This window comes from Chiroxiphia lanceolata, chromosome 1 (assembly GCF_009829145.1).
Source record: "Chiroxiphia lanceolata isolate bChiLan1 chromosome 1, bChiLan1.pri, whole genome shotgun sequence".
Lineage (NCBI taxonomy): Eukaryota > Metazoa > Chordata > Aves > Passeriformes > Pipridae > Chiroxiphia > Chiroxiphia lanceolata.
In genome coordinates, this window is record NC_045637.1 from 91175259 (window position 1) to 91195394 (window position 20136).

Here is a 20136-nt window from a genome sequence, read left to right on the forward strand (position 1 = left end):
ATAATATTTCATTTCTGCCTTTGTCAGTTACAGTGTATTTAATTTTTTTAAATTTTCTTTTTATCACAGACCCATCAGGATCAAAGAGTCTCAGGCCCTTTTTCTAAATTTTGAGTGTGTGCGTGTGTGCTACAGGTTTTGAAAGCCAGATCAGATCTTAAGGTACAATTACAAGATCTCACAGACTTCATATAATGCTGCCAGTCACATGTAAATTTTAATCTCACCAGCAGCAGCATTACACAGGCATAACCAGTTAGAACTCACCATGTGATTATACTGGATACTCATGGTGAAACTGAATCACTGACAGCAGAGATCAGGGGACTAACAGGTAACAATGCAGTATTTCCTCAGACCTAAATTTTTCATTTATCAGTTTTTCATTCTTCTGCCTTAAAAAAACCAAAACCCACAAATGACCCACAATTTCTGCTAGCATTCAGATTATTCTATTCTGGGATGCATCTGACAGAGATGCTGTAACAATAGGACTTTGCAGTAGTGAGAAACTCACAGCTTAGGCTTTTGACGACAAAGGGTCTTGTTCCATTGCTGTGTCAGATTGCCACACATGGTAGTATTTATAGTCTTCTGCAGCACTGATTTCTCGCAACTTAACTTTGCTTCCTCTCGTGGACAGAGTCAGAAAGGCAGATAAGCCTGGGCAGTTCATTGTACCAGTTGATGAGAATAAGTGGTTCAATGCCTCAGCAGTTAAATATCCTGTTGTCTAGAAATGAGATTTAGGCAAGAGGAAATGTTTTGAACTAGATCAAAAGAGGGAGGTAAGCACCTAAAAGCTATTATTGCAATAGTTAAGGTTTAAGGGGAATCTGGAATCCCATCTTAAGCTCTTTAAGTATAGGTAATGCTGAAAAGCCTCATCAGTCACACTTGAGCAGGCAATCTTTTATAGGCAATAGGAAGTAATAGAACACTGGTCTGGTGTAAATCTAGCTGTTGTTCAGAGCTACAGACATGCATCTTTGCTCGTTTTTGATATGCATTTTAGCACCTTGTTCTCAAGGATTTTAAACCATTTTTAAAGCGAAGGATGCTGAAGCGTTAAAGTTCAGTTCCTTCCTTTGCTTGGGCCATACAGATCACACCTTCTGCATCATGCTGAAATGTTCTAATAATAGGAGTTCTTCTGAAAAGTCCTTGGATGAGAGTTGTTGGACATTAGTCAACAATAAGCTCTTGTCATTCCAAAGTGGTTAATTATTGTTGTGCCCAGAAACCTACATATATTCATGCTATTTAGACATTTGTATCAAGTATATATGTGTTCACGTACAGAGTGAAATTATATGTAAATGTTGGTTAAAGACTTTCTTCATTACTGAAACATATAGAGTGAGTCACCAAAGAGGAAGAACTTTACTCCTTGTTGGAGCAAGCAGCCAGATACAGAACAGGACACTTGAGCCAAAAAGCCCAAATGTCTGCATTTACAGAACTCTAAAGTAAAACATTATACATTAAGTGTGGAAAATGGCACGACTGTCTCCTAAATTAAATCTATTTAGCCTGTCACTCTTAAAACTGATCTGTCTCGTTCATCTAAGGAATTTGAAGGAGAGATTGGCTCTAAAAGCTTACGGTCCACTGAGAGGCATTTTCTTTCTAATAGATGCAACTTCAAGTGTAATATGGAGAAAACAGAATCCTAATGGTCACAGTTGATAGAAAGGTCATAGCAAATCAGCTGGAGATAAAAAAAAGAAAGTCTTCCACTTTTATATTAGGTTACACAAGTTTTTATTGGGGATGCCTGTTTACTAGTACAGTCTGTTTTAGGAGTTGTGTGTAAACACTTATATTTGCCTTTTACCTTGACCTTGTTTGAATGAAGAGTAACCAGAGAAAACAGTTTTACTCAGGAGTGTGGCACTCAGACACTTTACCAGTTACCTGATTCCCTATTGCATTCTTTTCTGTTCCCAGGGAGGACATATGATTGTGCCTCTGTTGAAGCAGCAGTGGAATTAGGGCTTTGGAGAATAAGAATCTTCGGTGGTCAGCAGTGATCAGGTAGGGACCTCAGCGTGCAGCAAGACTTAGGGAAGCAGGGTTAAGCCTAGGAAATCACCACTGAGTTTTGGGTGGTGGAGTAGGAAATGTCCTCTGTTCTTCTACAAAAATTTTGGCACACAAAAAGATTTTTCAGGATTTTTTCAACCATGAAAAAGGAGCAGGTTCTTGTTTTCTAGTAGTCAGAACATTCCTTGGGGAGCTTTATTTATTTTATCTAATTATGGGGACCTTTTCACAGGCGTCTTCTGAGGGCAGTAGTTACTTTTGGGCAATATTTTCACATCAGGTGGGCCCTGATCACCTCCAGCAGGAGATCTGCTTTGTATGGTCTTGAGAACTTCTGTGCTTGCTGGCATATCATGTAATTGAGTGAACATGACCTGCATTTGTCTGGAAGCAGCTGCTTCCACATTTTAGAAGGAGCCTAGTTGAACAGCACATCAGGAGAATGCACTAAGGGTGTGTACGGAATTGAGCCCCTGAAGGATTCCAAATGGATAAAGGAAAGATGTGATGCACGGATTGATGAACATATAGTACAGTAACATTGAATTCCCTAGGACATCGAAAAGATTTCTATTTTTCAAATGCACACTTGAAATTAATTACTTCTATATTTTCAATAGCTCTGCTAAATATTACTTTTAAGGTTAATCAGGTATTTTTTTTTGAATGTGCTTTTAAGGGAGATGTGCTTATCAGTGTTAAAAAAAAAAGAAAACACAAAAGATCAATTTAGTAACAAGTAGTTACTTTTTATTCTTCCTTGTTCATCCCACTCACACCTCCTCGTTTTACCAAGATGATAATTTCAAGAGCAAAGAAATATTAAACGTTTTTACAGTGACTTTTAGAGGGCAGAATTTCCCAATTCTTTGGCAAACAGCATTCGTCCAAACAGCAAACGTCCTCTCTAAGTGGCGCAGACCAGCGGTTTTTCATTCAAAGCTTGCGAGGGCCTCGGCTGGTTCCTGCCATCTGGTGGGTGCTTGGAGTCACTACCTCGATACTTCTAATTTCCACTAATTCTTAGTAACCAATATTCTGAACAACTAAGCAAGTGTCGCAGAATCACAGAAGGGCTGAGGCTGGTAGGGACCTCTGGAGTCCATCTGGCCCAACCCCTCCACCCACACAGAGCCCCCAGAGCCATTTGCGGAGGACTGTGTTCGTGTGGCTTTGGAATGTCTCCAAGGTTGGAGACTCTGCTACCTCTCTGGGCAATGTGTGCCAGTGCTCAGTCACTACCACAGGAAAACAGTGCTTCCTGATGTTCAGAGGGAGCCTTCTGTGCTTCAGTTTGTGCCCCTTGCCTCTGGTCCTATCACTAGGCACCACTGAAAAGTGTCTCCCTCCATCCCCTTTGCACCCTCCCTGCGGCTATTTATACACATTAACAGATCTCCCCTGAGCCTTCTCTTCTCTAGTCCCTGCTTCTCACCTTTTTCTCTTGGGAGAGATGCACCAGTCCCATCATCATCTTTGTGGCCCTTCCAGTATGTCCCTATACTCTCTTTGTCCAGCCCAGAACTGGACACAGCACTCCAGCTGCGGCCTCACCTGTGCTGAGCAGGGGGGAAGGATCACCTCCCTGGACCTGCTGTCAGCTCCCTTCCTTATGCAGCCCGGGATGGCATCAACCTGCAGAGGCACATAACCGGCTCATGTCTAACTTGATGTCCATCAGGACTCCCAGGTCCTTTTCTGCCAAGCTGCTCTCCAGTTGGGCAGCCCCCAGCATATACTGATGCATGGGGTGGTTGTTACCCAGGTACAGGACTTTGCAGCTGCCCTTGTTGAACTTCATGATTACTCTTACAGAAGTTCTATTTCAGAAAGCATAACATCCATTGAAGCTTTTCATAGGAAAGGAACTTTTTACATTTAGGCACTTTGATAAAAAATCTCCTTCCCTTTTATACCTATTTTACTGGCTGATTGATGGCATCTGTAGTGGTGAGTATTTGACCCTTGCAGATTTATAGAAATGAACTGGCTAATTACACCATACACATTTGTTCCATGTCAATATAGGAACCAAATTCACTGTTTTCTGTTTCGACAGTTGCACTGATTTAGGGCATGACCACAATTTTAGTGCAGTGTGGAGCTGAAATCAAGGGGCATAATTGGTGTGATAACATGCAATAAAAAGAAACGATCAGTGGGAACTTAGGGATGTTCAGCATTTAGAAGTTCATTTCTTGCTGGAGTCAACCATTAAACACAGATCAAACTTACTGCTGAAGACTTGGTGGATGCAACTGGTCATGGTTGGGATGATCCATCAACTCATAGTTCTGCAGCTTGTTGATTATTTCTATCTCAAGATAAACTTGATCTTTCACAAAACGAGTTTTTAACCTTTAATTGTACACAAAGTCATGTAAGGTAGAATCAGAATTTTGTCCATTTAGCACTCCTTTGTAATCCCAGAAGCAATTTAGGATGGAAAAGACCTCTGAGATTAACGAGTCCAACCTATAACCTTGTCAACTAAACTATGGCACTAAGTGCCATGTCCAGTCTTTCCTTAAACACCTCCAGGGTTGGTGACTCCACCACCTCCCTGGGCAGCCCATTCCAATGCCCAGTCACTCTTTCTCTGAAGAACTTCTTCCTAATATCTAACCTAAACCTCCCCTGGTGCAGCTTAAGACTGTGTCATTAAATTTTGAATTTAACGACAGTTTGCAAGGGGAGAAAAGTCCAACCTATTGGAAATTTATTACAGGTATTTTTTATGATGACCAGAAGTGACAAAAAGTGGTTATAGATTTTTTTTCTGTTGTTATGTGGTTGACTAAGGATGCTGGATAAAAGCTATTTACATATTTAAAAAGTTTCTCTCCTATTTTTCTGGTGTCCAATAACACATTAACTTATTAGCCTTTTCTCCAGCTGAAGCAATTACCTTGGGTCTGTCTGAGCAAGGCCTTCTTCCTTTTCTTTTAAACTTCTGCCCTCTGACAAGGTTCTCAGGTGTGCTCAGACTGTCAGGCACACGCTGCTACTGCACAGATCCTCTTCCTGTTAAGAAACCAGTCAAAGCAATGTACTTGGGTCTTGCAAGTTGTAGGAACATGAGTGTTAGGGAGAAGGTCTAGACATGGGGGAGTTTGCCTTCAAATGTTTTAAAGAAGAATCAGATCAGCCTTCACAGAATTTGTTTTTGATGGGGGAGTTAAATCCCTTGGAGGAAATACAGGAATTTTCCTCTGTAATGATTCAGGGCTGTTTCGCTGCTTTCTTTTTATCATCAAGCATTCAATCCTTGGTTTGTTCTTACCTCCAGAGCATTAAGTGGCGTCCTGTTGCTGCATAATGACTTGTTCCCTATTTGATGCTGTCTGAAAGAAGGAGTCAGTATTTCAGGGCAGAATGTTCCAGAATGAGATTGCTTTGTGAAAAAAATTATGATTGAAGGATTAAACAATCCTTCAGCGATCCTTTTATCATGACAAGTATGCAACGACCATTTTTCAGAGATGAGGTACATCCAAGTGACACATGGAGTGGACAGCTTGTGCTTTGGTAACACAGGAGGGACATATCCAAAGCCATATAGAGAAACAATGGGGAAAGCTAAAAATAGAAGGCAAAGCTTATCAACTTGCATCAGATCACAATCATCTCCCTGGACATAATCACTGGAAGATACAGGTGTACCTAGAAGTGAGAATCATGAAAAGCTCAATTTTCTGGCTGTCATCAAAGTTATGTGCATGACACTTGAGGTTTATCTGCTGGCATACAGGTGGATTATGTCAGGAAAAGTGTTAATGTTTATTAAAATGGTAGGAGAAGTTACTTTTTTTCACTCAAGCTTTTTAAACAGTGTTTAGGGAAGAGAAAGCATATAGGACAAACACTGCAATGGAGCAAGCTCTGAACAACTTTGTTTTTAAACAAGTACATTTTCCTTTTTATTTCATAAGAAGTTTACTGTTGAAAAAATGGTATATATTAAAGCAAACACATTATACACATAGATTAAACATCAGATAGCAAAACTGTATGGAATGAGCACTACTGGTTGTATTGTATAGGGTTTACAATCAAAGATATACTTAAAAACCCTCAAGAGTTAATGTACTTTCAAGGTAAATTAGGCACAAAATATAGCTTGTAACTAGCTCTGCAAACATCTCACTGTGATTTCACTGATACAAAGTATTACAAGTGTTCAAAAACATAAGCCAACTTTTTAAATGTTTAAAATTTTATTTGTACTATGTGCTGAAATAGTACAAATGTATACAACATTTCACCTTCGTTAAAAAAGCATGTACAGTAGGGACTATAAAGTACAGTCAAAGGTCTAAACAGGAAATTGCCCTTTTATTTGGGCTCAGAATTAGTATGGCATAATCTATGGCTTTGCTTTGTGGACGTATTTGAAATTGAGTAAGTCCTAAAAATATGGGGGGGAAAAAAAGGAAGATATTTTCAATGAATTTGAGCTACAATAGAAATATTTTAAAGGAAATTTATTAGTAAGGAAAACTAGCTGGTATCAGATGTATATGCCTCCCTCAGTTTTCTGTATAGTATGCAAGATACAATGTGAAATTTTAAAAAGTGAGAGACTATGTCAGCAAAAAAAAAAAAAAAAGGAAAAAAGAAATCCAAGGAGAAAAATACCTTCAAGCCAAGGAACAAAATACCTTCAAATAATTTGCTGCAAGGTCTTAGCTCAGATGATGCAAGTCTGTGAATCATAATAAAATCTTTCCTCACAGAAAACTGTGGGATCTTCTAAATACACATATTAGAAAAGTGTTTGATTAAAATATCAGATTTTTTTTTAATCTTCAGTTAGCAAAATGTATTGCTGTGCTGAAAGCTGTCCTTCTTTGCTCATTTAAGACAAAACCCATTATGATTGCCACAGAACTATGAGGAACTGCCTACTTTCTTGGGGTAATTTTTACTGCATCATACAGGAATTGCTTAATAGGTAAAAATAAACAGCTTAAAGTCTTAATGCTGTTTTTTGATTAGCAGAAACACAAAAAGGAATGCACTGAAGCAAGATGGTAAAAAAAGTGTATCATGCAGTATTTGGGTTTCATGTATACAGTGTCTCAAACCAATGATGTGACTGAGGGGTGGGGAGTTTTAATCTATTACATTCACATTTAGAATTAAAACTGTACGTGAAGGCAAACTGTGGAAACGTGAAAAGCACCGGGGTGCTTAACAGAAGGGTGCCAGATGTGTTATTGTTTCTAGCATGCAGAGCTAATGCTTGAAGGCCTATCACAGCAGTGTGAACTCCTGCTACTTCTAGTTCTTTACATTACTGCTTTGTACGTGCTGGCTGCGGTCTGGCCGCGGTCAGCAAGTGCTGTATGGCGCTAGGAAATTAACCCACAATCTCTGCAGGTTCAGTGACCAACTTCGATCCATCCCATGCTGTCTTGAACTGTTCAGGAACCGGAAATTCTTTCTGGTAGGAAACAAAAGCAACAGTGATGATTAAATAAACAGTGGATACCTCATGAAAAGTGGTGGAATACTATTAGTGCTACATGACTGAGAAAGCATTGATAGCTCAGACATGCCGGGATTAGAGAAAAGCCTTCTTCATTACCCTAGGAAGCTATTTTACAATGCCACACAGGAAAAAGCCCAATTGCTACCCAGTTTCAAATAGCCTTGGTATGGTACTTACTTTGCAATAATCCCTCTCACACCATTATCTGCATCAACTAAGTAAATAAGCCTCATGTCAGAAATGACTTTAGATTCCATCAGTGTCTGGGTTGGAAGACAGTGGAAAGGATTTAGATGTGGAGATTTAGCCAGAAGTCTAATTCTAAGGACAAAAGCAATGCCATAACGTGGAAGAATAAAATAAAAAAAAAACCCTATCATTTTAAGTGTGATGCACTTCAAAAGACTCGGCACCCTTTGTAGGGTATGCAAAATGAAGCAGAACATCAAATAAAGTCTCCTTCCATTCTATGAATTCAGTGAAATGATGGGAGATGTCATTGGCTATTTCTTTGTACCCAATAAATAAAAAATTATGTGAAGAGAAGGGGTTTTTTGTTCAAACCTCAAAGAAGTGTTTTGATAGCCAGTAATTTCAGATGCTACGGTGATTTTGAGGCGAGACTGACCAAAAGGGCTTTTTTAAAAAAAAGAAATTGGTGAATATGTGCCCACTGAAAATTGTTCCCTTTTTAGTTATCTGAAGCTAGGCATCCAGCAGTCACTTTTGGAAATGTGGAGCATGAGAATTCTCATTACACATTTTATTTTATAAAGCTTAAACTGCTCTATCGAAAAGAATTCCAGCCCAAAAGACTAACAAGAAGTTTAAGTTCTGTGCACTGCAATTTCAACACTGGTCTGTTGAGGAAACTATGAAACTATTACAAGCATGCTTTGCCTGCATGATCCCTTGCTTGTCTGTGAAGTGGCAGAGCTTGTGTGTAAAGTGACTACTGGAAATGCCACTGGGCATAGTATGAAAATCTTACTAGAACAGGAAAGGAACTGGGAAAATGCACCTGTTTGAATGGCTTTTAAGGACATATGTTGAAAACAGTAGAAAATACTACAGCTCCAACCCATGCAACAATAGCTTTAGAAAAGCCATGTATAGTATACTGTATTATTTCATCTGCAGTAGTATTTTATTTATCTTAGTTTTAGTGTCATCGTCTTCAGACTTAGGTGCTCTTCAGTGAAGTGAATTTCTTGTGAGAGATTACGTTTAGATATCAAAAAAGAAGATCAAATGGACAGGAGATGAAGCCACTATCTATCAGAATGGAAAAACAGAACATCATGTCTGATCTTCGAAATTACTTTGTGCCCCAGAAAATAAAGAGTTCTTCCTCCTGAGATACAGGCACATAGAAAACTCAATTATTTTGGATCATTTTTTGGGGACATAATATGTGTGGTATGTCAGTTTCTTTCCTAGCAGTTTAAGTGCTATTAGATACCAAGACTATTATGGAATGGGGAGAAAAGCTTTAAAAATATCTCACTCACATAATCACCATCTTGGGGGATGAGAATGTTCATCTCGGATGACTTGGCACTCACAATCTCACAATCTAATGATTCCTCACTGAGGTAGATGTGGCAGCCTTCTGTTTTGTTAATAGAAATGGTTGGCACTTTCCCCATCACCTGCAAAATAAAATCTACTTAGCATCAAATCTTAAAGTGCACACAGAGATACTGTTAATAAAATCCTCATTGCCTGCCAGGTCTAATTTTGGCCACTAATATCTGATCTCTGTGTCAGCTGCCTGTGTGATGCTTATATTTGACTTGTTAGACACTGTGAAAATTCTTGGTGGTGGTAACGAAGACCTATACACAACAGCAAACCTGTAATATACAGCAAGCTTTTAACATGCAGTTTGATGAAAGTGTTTCCCTGATTGTCTCTAATTTCAGTGACACTTTTGTGCTGATATTTAGGCAGTGTTCACCTTGTTCATCAGTGAGAACTGGCTAAGAAATCAAACATGTAAACTCCAACCCAGTAAGGGCAAATGAAAGACCCCAGCATACAGTAGTACTTAACAAGGGATTTGTAATATGTTCTGAAGACTTCAAAGCTTTTCCAGCATACGATAGGAAAGGGTTTTTATCCCCTTCAAGCAAGCTACAGTTCTAAAAAAGCACTAAGATCAATTTAATTAAATCTCCAAAGATATTTCTTATGTCACTTTAAAAGCAAGCACAAGATTTACTTGAGGGAGAAAGGGAAATCTCTTGTTTACAATTGTACAGATTAAAAGATTTCTACATGGCTAACAGGCTGACTCACTTGTTGTCAGTAAAAATTCCTCCTTCTCCTGCCCTCTCTAGCAAGGACAGCAATGTACTCTGGACAATGCATGAAAACGGCAAAGATTATTCTGAGCCATAAAACAGTAACAGCATGTGACAGATATGTACTTGTTAATGACAGTGTATCCCATCATTCAGGTTAAGAATATCTTTTCAGCTTCAGTTCCTTAACTGTGACAGTAAACAAAGAACAAGTGGTCTGTCTTCTTGCATCCCACCCTGATACTGAAGTCTGATCTATGTAATGGATCAATGCATCTTAAACTTTCTTTTCTTAAAGGGGTTCTTATGCAATGGAAGACAAAAGAAAGGTATGTTTAATAAATTTTGCAAACATCTGGCAAGAAAAAAATACCACTGAGATAAAAGAGTGCCAAGCAGTACAGCACTGAAGCAACTATTTATAGCCAAATCTGTAGGATGAATATACTGAAATTTGTTGCATTAACATATCATGTGTTTGGAAATTATAAGATCAGGTCTTCAAAGTATTGAGAAAATGGAGGTGCTTAGCACTTGTCATACACAAACCCTGTGGAAGCTGCCTGATTCAAGCAGCATACACCATATGACCAGACCGTGTCTTCTTAAGTGGATCCCCACTCTGCTCCACTGCATGCATAGAAACCTTATGCAATATTCATAGAGCATGATCAATTTTGATTCTAAGAATTTTGATTCTTAGGAAAGATATTTCCTCTTTATTTGAGTATTAACAAGCTGTGGTTTTGGTATTCATGACATGAATTTTTCAGCTTTCATAAATAGTTTTAGAGGTCATGATAAAAATAGCCAAATTATTTAAAAACTGCTCAAATAAATGCCTGGAGTCTTTAGCTGACCACCTCTGCCATAAGAAGACATGTAGTGATCATGAATAAACTGCTTGTTACAGTTTGGAAGATGATGCACAGTTAGTAGCAACATCAGTCACTTGCACAAGGTTCAAAACATAAAAACCCATCTTGCTATAATTCCCTGTGGTGGCTGTGCCCAGCAATTCTGAAGCATGGGGTGGAACTGCCTACATTTAATGTCATACAGCAGGTACAGCCTTTTACTCAAAAGACCTCACTTTGAAGACTGGCAGTTTGATATAATTAATAAACATTTCATTTCTTTTTCACTTAAAATAATACATCCTGAAGTCCCTTCCTGAGACTAGGTCATGTTGGTCAGACACAACCCAGTATTACAGCCGGTAGTTGGACCTCTTTGGAATGGGATGAATGAAGTGCTGTAAATGTCAGGCAGACTGTCTGTATTTTGAACCGGACAAGTGTCCACTGTAGAGAGGGCAATGTATAGATTTAAAGTACACCTATTTTCTTTTCATGAGAACCACAAGGAAGATGATCTCTTATTAATCTTTCTGCAGGCAAGTAAGTCCATTACTCGGTCATATAATGCGTCACGTTGCTGGCTGGGGAGATTTTTCAAAATCCCATCACCTACTTTCATTTGTATCATTTAGTTGTCCCTTGACAATCTATTTGAACATTTCCATTGAGAGGATAAGAAAAGAAAAAAATCTTCTGCACTTAGAAATCAATTAGCTAACTGCCAGAATTTGTTCTCTAAGCACCACTGAACTTTCGTGCTAGGAGCTATTTAGCACGAAAGCAAGCAGATTAGGGACAAAAGTAACAATTCTTACAGTGTGTAGATCTCTCAGCTTCACCAGAACCAGAAGGCAGTGGGCTATGGGGTGTTTGTTCAGTGACAGTTGATAGTTTTCATAGGCATTTTCTAAATACGTCAGCAGAATTTAGTGCATATAAAGATACATTTGGATGCATCTATTTCTTATTTTTTTTGTGCTCTGTGAGTTTTTAAAATCTCTTGTAGCTATATGGTTTTTTTCCCTCTTGTTCTCTGTCTATCTTTGTGTCGCAAATAGATATTTACCTGAATCTGAATATCCCTGGAGTTGATCACTTCCACGATTCCCACAACATTGTCAAACACAAGGCCAAACTTTTTACAGTTGTCTAAAATAAAAGCAATCATAAATAAGAAAGGCAAGACAAAAGCAAATACATGCACACCTGCTACATTAAGTACGAAAATTCCCAGTCTGGCACTGCATAGCTCAGTGACTTTACTCGTGTAATCAATCCATTAAAATGAATGGAATGATTCAGATGCATTATTAATCACATAAGTCATTATTTTCAAGATTGGCATTTAAAGCCCAGCTGAGCTATCCACTCACCAATAGTAATTGAGTTGATTTTTCCTTTTATCTGAAGTGTAGATTTGTTACACTTGAAAATGTAGGCCACTTGCTTGAGTTCAGTGTTGTTAATGACCAGGTCATTCTTATCCTCTTGATATTCCTATTTCAAAAGAAAGTTTATTTAATTGGTTGTTTTTAACTAGCTAACAGTCAGACAGAGTTGAGTACAACTTATCCTCGAGTCATTGCATCTTCAGATACAACAGAGCAATATCCTTCCTGTGGCTTAAAATCCTAATCTGCTTGGTGATCAGATAACTCACCTAATTCACCCTTAGATAACACATGTATATTTTAGAGCTGCAGAACTGGACAACTTAGCACAGACCACAACAAAAACCATTAATTTTGTAGCGAAGACACTGTGCTCACAACAATTTAAAAGGCACCCACAAAACTGTAGTTTGGTTCCCATCTAATTTAGACTGTCACCTTGAAGAAGAGAGCAAGTTTTTCTTTCCCAAACATTATTTAGTGTTCAGTACAGCGTATTATGAACGAGTACAGGCATTACCACATACAATAAAGGAGTAATAGGTAAAGAAATTTCCTTTCATTATGAAATATGAAAGGATAATTTCACTCCATGGATGTCCAGTAAAGGCTAGGGATCCACAAGGAAAGTTCCAGGGATTAGAAGAGTAAGGCAACATGACACAGGCAAATGGTGACTTCACCTTATGCAAACTCAGCTCCACAGTAATGACTGTCTATATACCTTCTGTATGACTATGCATATTCTTTCCTCTCTCTGTTAACCAACACAGCCACATCGATTTTCATACATAGATTCTTTGGTATATGCCTACATAAATTAACACCCAAACTTTAAGCAAATCTCTCTTTTCCATCTATAGATTGAGCAAAAGGAAAACACTTCTCTACTTTTAAGCACGGGAAACATGCTTGCATGGAAAGAGCAATGAAAAATAAATATGTAATTCCATCAGATAAGGTATCTGGAAAACGTGGTCTGTGGTAGCACTGTTCTCCCTTGCTTGCAAAAATGTCCTGCAAGAAGGGATTTTAATTGGAGTTTTCTACTGGGCTTGTTTCTGGGGCATTGCCTGATTTTGCAAGGAATTTATATACTGTTTCTGACATTCTCCAGTGGGACGAAATAATAAGTGATTCTCAGAGAAAAATGAATTAATTAAAGATGCTACAGAATAGTAGAAGTTAATCTGTAGCAAAGCAGAGAAGCTCAACATGGTTTGCAGTGTGCCAGGGTGCAATTCAGAGGTGTGACTGAACTCACCACTCTCCACTTCTTTCCCTCTAGCTCCAAGACAGGGGCATGGCTCTGCTGTGGGGAATTTTTGGGAGAGGTGGGACTTGGAGTATGGCTTTTTGTTGGAGAACGAACAGATGGACCTTGGGCACGTAGGCTGGGGTTCTTGTGAGTCTTCTGGTCATCAGAGACATGTCGAAGCCCTAAAGAAAAACAAAAAAAAAAACCAGTGCTTGTGAAAGAGAGTCTATTTTCCAGTCTTAAGAGCGTTCATATTTAAGCATGAAAGGTTTATTTGTAATTGTGTTAAATGATTCTGTGAATTTACATGCTTTATTTTCTCAAGGTTTACCTGGGTAATGACCTAAAGTGTAACTACCAACACACTTTTAGCAGTTCATATAAAACCTACTGTGGATGGACTATCTTAGTATCTTAAAACAGGAAATCACACAACGTCTTCTAGTCCCTCTCTGTCTGTAGCAAGCCCTGACAGCTTGTTCTGTCATGTTTTTCCATCCACAAAATGAAGGGGGTTTTTTCTAATTTATGACAGTATTTGACCTATCCCTGTCTATCTATTGTATGTATTTAAACTAATAGGCATTCACTTTAATTACAGCTGTCCAGTATTAATATAAGAAGCTTTACTATTGCACTCCACACTGATCTGTGAGCCGTACCTTTCTACCTTACACGTAACGCATTTTGGCACAGGTTGGTACACTCAATGTGGATGAGAAAGAGGGATAAATCTTTATTACAATTGCACCTTAGAGGTTAACAGCTACTGGGGGGTTGACGATATAGAGCTTGGCTGCCGTGAAATAAAAAAGGATACCTCGAAATAAACTGTGTGAATTTCAGGTGTGCCAAACTTATTTGGACGCTGTTGCTTCTAAAGGAGGTTTTGGTGTGCAGTCTTCTCCATCAGACCACTACAAGCCTCAGAAAGATCTGAGTTGCTTGAATGTGACTTAAAAATGCAGTGAGAGTTAGGTTAATACATATAATAGCTATTGATGTAGTTTGACTCATGGGTCACAACTGAGTTTCTTTTCTCCTGACCTTTGGTGATTGCCTCTCCCTGGTTAAGCTGTGCAAACAGGGCTGAGCGAGCCGCAGTTCCTTCGTCCTTGGCGGTTTCTGTATCAAAGATGGGAGGCGGTCCCGGGGGCGGTGGCGGCGGCGGCGGGGGCGGGGAAAGGCACGACCCGCTTGTTAGAACAGATCGCATAGACATGGATGATGCGACAGGACCCTGTGTGAGATGGATGGAAATTATTTACACACTGAGTTTCAAAGAACACTGTGTCATGATACCGCTTTATTGGCATCCTTGGATGCTGTGAGTTCGGGTGGATCTAGGCAGCCACAGGCTCAGAAGAATTTCTAGCCCCATAATTGAACGTAATCCTATGAATCCTTCCTTGTAATAGAGCTGGCAAGGCTGGAAAGACTGACGGTCCACACTGCTACCTTAATGCAGAACTACTCCATCTGAAATATTTGTCTCAAGACTGATGTTAAAAATCTTTAATAGTAAAGATTCCGTAATTTATTCCAGTGTTTACTTACATAAAAGGGAAAATGTCTCTTTTTTTTTTTTTTTTCAGATACCGAGTTCAGTTACAGGTATCTTGGTGTGCATTCAGAAATGTACAGAAAATGTTTTGATCTAACACAAGCAACTGGGAGGGTCATGAACTGTCAGTTATGCATATGGAACACACTGAATTTTATGTGAGATGTAAAATGTTATTCTTTGGACTGTTCAAGTCATCTGCAAAGACTGAAATACCACGGAATGTAAAAGTGACTCAAGTCTCTTGATTCTGAAATTCAATATTTGAGTTTTTAGTTCGATTTATCAAGTTCTTTTTTCTATTTTTTTCAGTTGCAGGAGATCACAGCACATAAGTTATGAGTGAAGGGGGCCTTGGCAAAGTAACTAATACAGTCTTTCAGCTTGCATAATCAAAAGTACATGTTTTGGTCTGAATTATAATGCCTACATAGAATATGATCAAAAAGACAAAAAATATTAGTAATGATCTGACTAAAATTTTATGATAATATCCCAACATCCTAATTATAGCTGTTAGACAGAATCTAAGAATCACTTTTGCTGTCTTGCCACTGAGTGTCACTCTGATCCCAGCTCTCTGCAGCACAGAAGGGACTTTTAAAAGAACCATTGAGAAAATTAGATTGGTTCTGATGAATTTAGCTGGCTATACAGACATTGTACATTGCACCAGCAGACATTTATAAGGTGGGCAGATACAATGAGAAAAGTACAGTGACTTACAAAGTCACAGCTTCTCTAACTGGCTACCTTTGTTAGGAGATACAGGTTGTTAAAAGTGCAACCCTGGTAATCCATACTAGAAATAGATATTGCTTAGCTGGCCTCAGAGGATATTTTTAACAATTTATGATACTACTACTCCTGCTTTCCACTAAACTGAAACAGCAAAGTATCTGTCTGGTTTATGCATCTCACAAGAGTGAAAACTGTAGCTATTTTTTAAAAAGTAAACTTGTTCTGGCCTGTAATACCAAACTGATAATGGAAAAAGGGCTGAGGAGCATATGCTCCTTTTTTATTTACTCTTCAGACATACTTAAAATAAAAAAAAGAATCCAAGATCTCCTAAGGGAATAAGCTCTCTTCTATGCTACTAAATCTTTTTGATCAAATGTAAACAAACGAGAAGAATCTCCTTTTGGCATTGATTATAATTTATTGTCAAGATATACTGGAATTGATGTGGACTGCTTTTAGAGACATTCCATTTTTGCATGGAAGCATTTAACTCAGCGTTTCTGCTTACATAATTCCTAATTACAGGTTATTGTTTTAGGCTGGGGACAACTTCTTCACTGGGCCCCCAATTTATAGTGTCTGTCTCCCTGCCTCTGCTAATACCAGTAATGTTATCTGCAGCAGAGTCAGCAGAACAGTGAATTATTATAATTTTAAAAAAAAGAATGTAAGTGGATTTAATGGCACAATCATTTGTTGCTGCCTGAGGTGCAATACAGATCTTCCCTTTCTGTTGCCTGCAACCATAGCAACTGAATCCACTATGTCCTGGTTATCCAGAATTATGAACATTGCATTTGTGGGGCTTTTTAAAATACTTAGATACCCAGAAATGGCACTCACCATGCACAATGTGAACATGTAGTTATGAATTATGTATGCTTTATGGGAGGAGATTAATAGCAGTGGTTAATAACTTTAAGTCTGAGATAAAAATCTGCTTTCCTAAACTCCAGACTGACATCTCATTTCTCAAACATTTGCTTCCACCTGCACAAATACAGTGCTGTGGTTTTCCAGAAACTTGTGTCCGTAAGACTCACATGTTGATTTGGAATTAACACCAACTAAATTGTGCAAAGGCTGCAAAGATGCATTAGAGAAAAAAAAAATCTGGAAGTTATCTGGGTATTCTGCACACAACAGAGAGTGGTGGGTCACTGCCAGTCTCTCTGCTTAAAGTGTCAAACTGATGTCCATCACAGATCATGCAGAAGACTCCAGGCTCAAATGATGCTGCTGAGTAGTGCATCAAAGGCAGTTTCCCAAATGGCAACTGAAGTATGGGAATATCTATGTAACTGAGATGGAAGCAAAACTCAGAGGGATTTATCTGTGGAAGTGGATAATCTCTCTCCCTGAACTCTGAAAGAACTATCTTGTGAAAGTACAGACAAAAGGAAGGATTTTAAATACAACAATTCAGTTTGGATGTGGTTTTGTATGACTGGAGAATGTCTTATTTACTTTTAAGAAAGAGTTAGGAAAGGATCTGGGAAAGCATCTTTCCCATATAGAGCAGTACTGATGAAAAAACAAGTCTAGTCAAAAATCTCAATGCTTGACCTGAAGAGCGAAGACCTTCTAGTCCTTTAAGTGGGTTTCAAGAGTAAGAAAAAAAATTTACTCATTGAACTCATGCTGCCCATCTGCCTCCTCTTTTCTTTACAATCCTGGTCCCTCCACCAGCGTCAGTGGTTATCTCCACTAAGCTCAAAAGATTTGACAGGAATCTGAAACATGAAACATTTGACAGGAAGCTGAACATGAGCCAGCAGTGTGCCCAGGTGGCCAAGAAGACCAATGGCATCCTGGCCTGGATCAGGAACACTGTGGCCAACAGGTCCAGGGAAGTGATTCTTCCCCTGTACTCAGCGCTGGTGAGGCCACACCTCAAGTACTGTGTCCAGTTCTGGGCCCCTCAGTTCAGGAAGGATATTGAGGTCCTGGAGCAGGTCCAGGGAAGACAACAAGGCTGGTGAAGGGTCTGGAGCACAAGTCCTATGAAGAGAGGCTGAGAGAGCTGGGGTTGTTCAGCCTGAAGAAGAGGAGGCTCAGGGGAGACCTCATCACTCTCTACAACTCCCTGAAAGGAGGTTGTAGCCAGGTGGGGGTTGGTCTCTTCTCCCATGCAACTATCAGTGAGACAATAGAGCATGGTCTTAAGCTCTGCCAGGGGAGGTTTAGGTTGGATATTAGGAAGAAATTCTTTACAGAGAGGGTAATGAGGCATTGGAATGGGCTGCCCAGGGAGGTGGAGGATTCTCCACCCCTGGAGGTTTTTAAAGATGAGATTGGATGTGGCACTTAGTGTCATGGTGTAGTGACCACAGCGGTAGGGGATCAAGGGTTGGACTTAATGATCTCGGAGGTCCCTTCCAACCTGGCTGATTCTATGATTCTATGATTTTAAGTTAGATCTAATTAAGAACACAGAAGCTGTCACAAGGTCTTGGAAGACACCTGAGTTTCAGACACCCTTCCCACTTTTCCTCTTAATTTTGTGCAGCTGCAGAAATAGAGAGATGGACCAAAACTTAGTTGTTAACTTTTCTCCTGCATGATAAATGCCTGTCTAGATTATGACCTCAGTTACAGCTGCAGAAGCTAACAGATATTGCATCATGGTATTTTTAATTATGTCTGAACATCTATGGCCATTCTGGAAACTGCAAACAATTTAAATCATAAATTAGGCCAGGCAAAATTGAAGGACAAATCAAAGGAAAAAAGGCCTCTAAAATACAGGGTGGAACTAACTGCTCCACTGTAGATCCACCATCTTACAGCATGGACACATCCAGTAGGACCATCCCCCATTGAAATAGAACAGCATGAAAAAGACAGACAAGTCTCACTAATGAGGAGCCATACAGAGACTTGCTGTAAAGAGGGGTTCAGTCTTACTCTGGCTTTCATCTTCTTTTCTTTGCCATTTTGATTTACGTAACTGAAATCAAACAAACATTCAAGTGAGGTGAAATTCTTTGTGAGAAAAGGGGACAGAAAGCACAACAGTGAACTGGAAAGGCAGAAAACACATTTCACTTCTTGCATTCCCTGCTTGCCAGGAAGATGGGACCTGTGCTGCACTTAAATACACTGATGTAAAGAGCAGATTTAAAATCAGTCTAGTGAAGTGGTTCCAGGGACTTTCTTTTTTGATTAGTTTTGACCTCTATTAATACATAAACCTCCAAGTTACCAACCTAAGTCACTGGCAACTACTTTGCTTTCCTTAGTCACCTTTCTAAGACTCCTTAGACCCTCAGATTCTAGAATATTTCTGAACCAGGCTCTTAAACTGTTCTGGTATCTGGTAATATGTGTGTATAGTCCTATCCAATTTCAATTAAAGTGTCCTTCACAAAGTCCATTCATTTCTGTTCTGTACAGGGCAGTGTTTGTGAGAGCTGCCTGGAATAAAATAGCATGTTACGTGCCCACAAAAGTTCATCTAGCCTAAAGCAGCAGGTGCTTACCAGCTTTGCTATTTGCAAACAAGTCTTCAGATTAACTTCAAGCAGATGTTAACAACAGTGTGTCTTTACACAAAGAGTATTAAGAGCCATTTGGACCGCAAAGGCGGTTATTTGCAAGCCGCCTTTCTTCCTCTTTTATTTCAGCTGTTTGCCTCAGTAACAGCTGCTGTTCTCAGTGCCATGGTGTCTATAGACACCACGTGGAGTTATACTGATAGCCCAGTGTTCCCATTAACATGTTGGTGTTGTCATTTTCCCATAATTTACAAATACGCCCCTTGTAAGACCTATCGGGAACAGATAGTGTCGGCCTTACTTTCTGAAAATGTAACACAAAAATAAGCCATAACTTTTAACCTGCTAGCTTTGCATCATAGTGAACCTGGTGTGCTTTAAAACTTACTCTCAGAGCTTTCTGAAATGGGGAAATACCTAATATTCGGAGTAAGGTCCTATCAAGAAAAGGAGATGTGGGCCCTGTGACCACAGAGTAAGAGCTCTGTAGGGCATGAAACATTCCAGAAATTTCCCCCCAGGGAAAAAGAAGTGTCTTCAGCTTCAACTAAACCATGCTCTGAATCAGGAATTGGTCAGGGATTGCTCCTTGCTGGATAGTTTTGAGCCATCTGCAGAGAGACCCAAGGGCCTCCCACTGACTGTGGCACAATAGTTTCCTCTAGGGACAGTGTCTGATGCTGCTCATGGAGCTGAGTCTGATAAACGCATTGTTATCACTGTGCAAGGGTTTGCAGAATTCCAGTACAACCTCAAAGTAGGTTGTATTTCTACCTTTATCTTGTACTACTGGCAGATGGGTGATGTACTCTCCTTTTATCTCTATGCTGGCTACCTATCTCGCTCACTGGAAGAAAGAAAGACTGTTTATGTCGAGGCAGCTGGCTGGTTGAAATTCATCTATCTTGAATCTCATTTAATTCCCTTGAAATTACAGTAGAGCTGAGCAAAGCCCTTTGCTTGTGAGAAGCTAGGC

General features: G+C 39.3%; 1 protein-coding gene across 3 annotated transcripts in view; it reads right to left on the bottom strand.

Moving 5' to 3' along the window:
- Positions 1-5937: 5937 nt before the first annotated feature.
- Positions 5938-20136, bottom strand: part of CAP2 (cyclase associated actin cytoskeleton regulatory protein 2) — a 67465-nt gene continuing 53266 nt past the window's right edge. For all 3 annotated transcript variants that reach the window (XM_032709483.1, XM_032709553.1, XM_032709629.1), the window contains 6 exons: positions 14403-14595; positions 13362-13537; positions 12080-12203; positions 11773-11855; positions 9052-9192; positions 5938-7492 (listed from right to left, as the gene is read on the bottom strand). In XM_032709483.1, the coding sequence (XP_032565374.1) occupies positions 7409-7492; positions 9052-9192; positions 11773-11855; positions 12080-12203; positions 13362-13537; positions 14403-14595 (801 nt within the window). In that variant the 3' untranslated portion in view covers positions 5938-7408. The remainder of the gene's footprint in view (positions 7493-9051; positions 9193-11772; positions 11856-12079; positions 12204-13361; positions 13538-14402; positions 14596-20136) is intronic.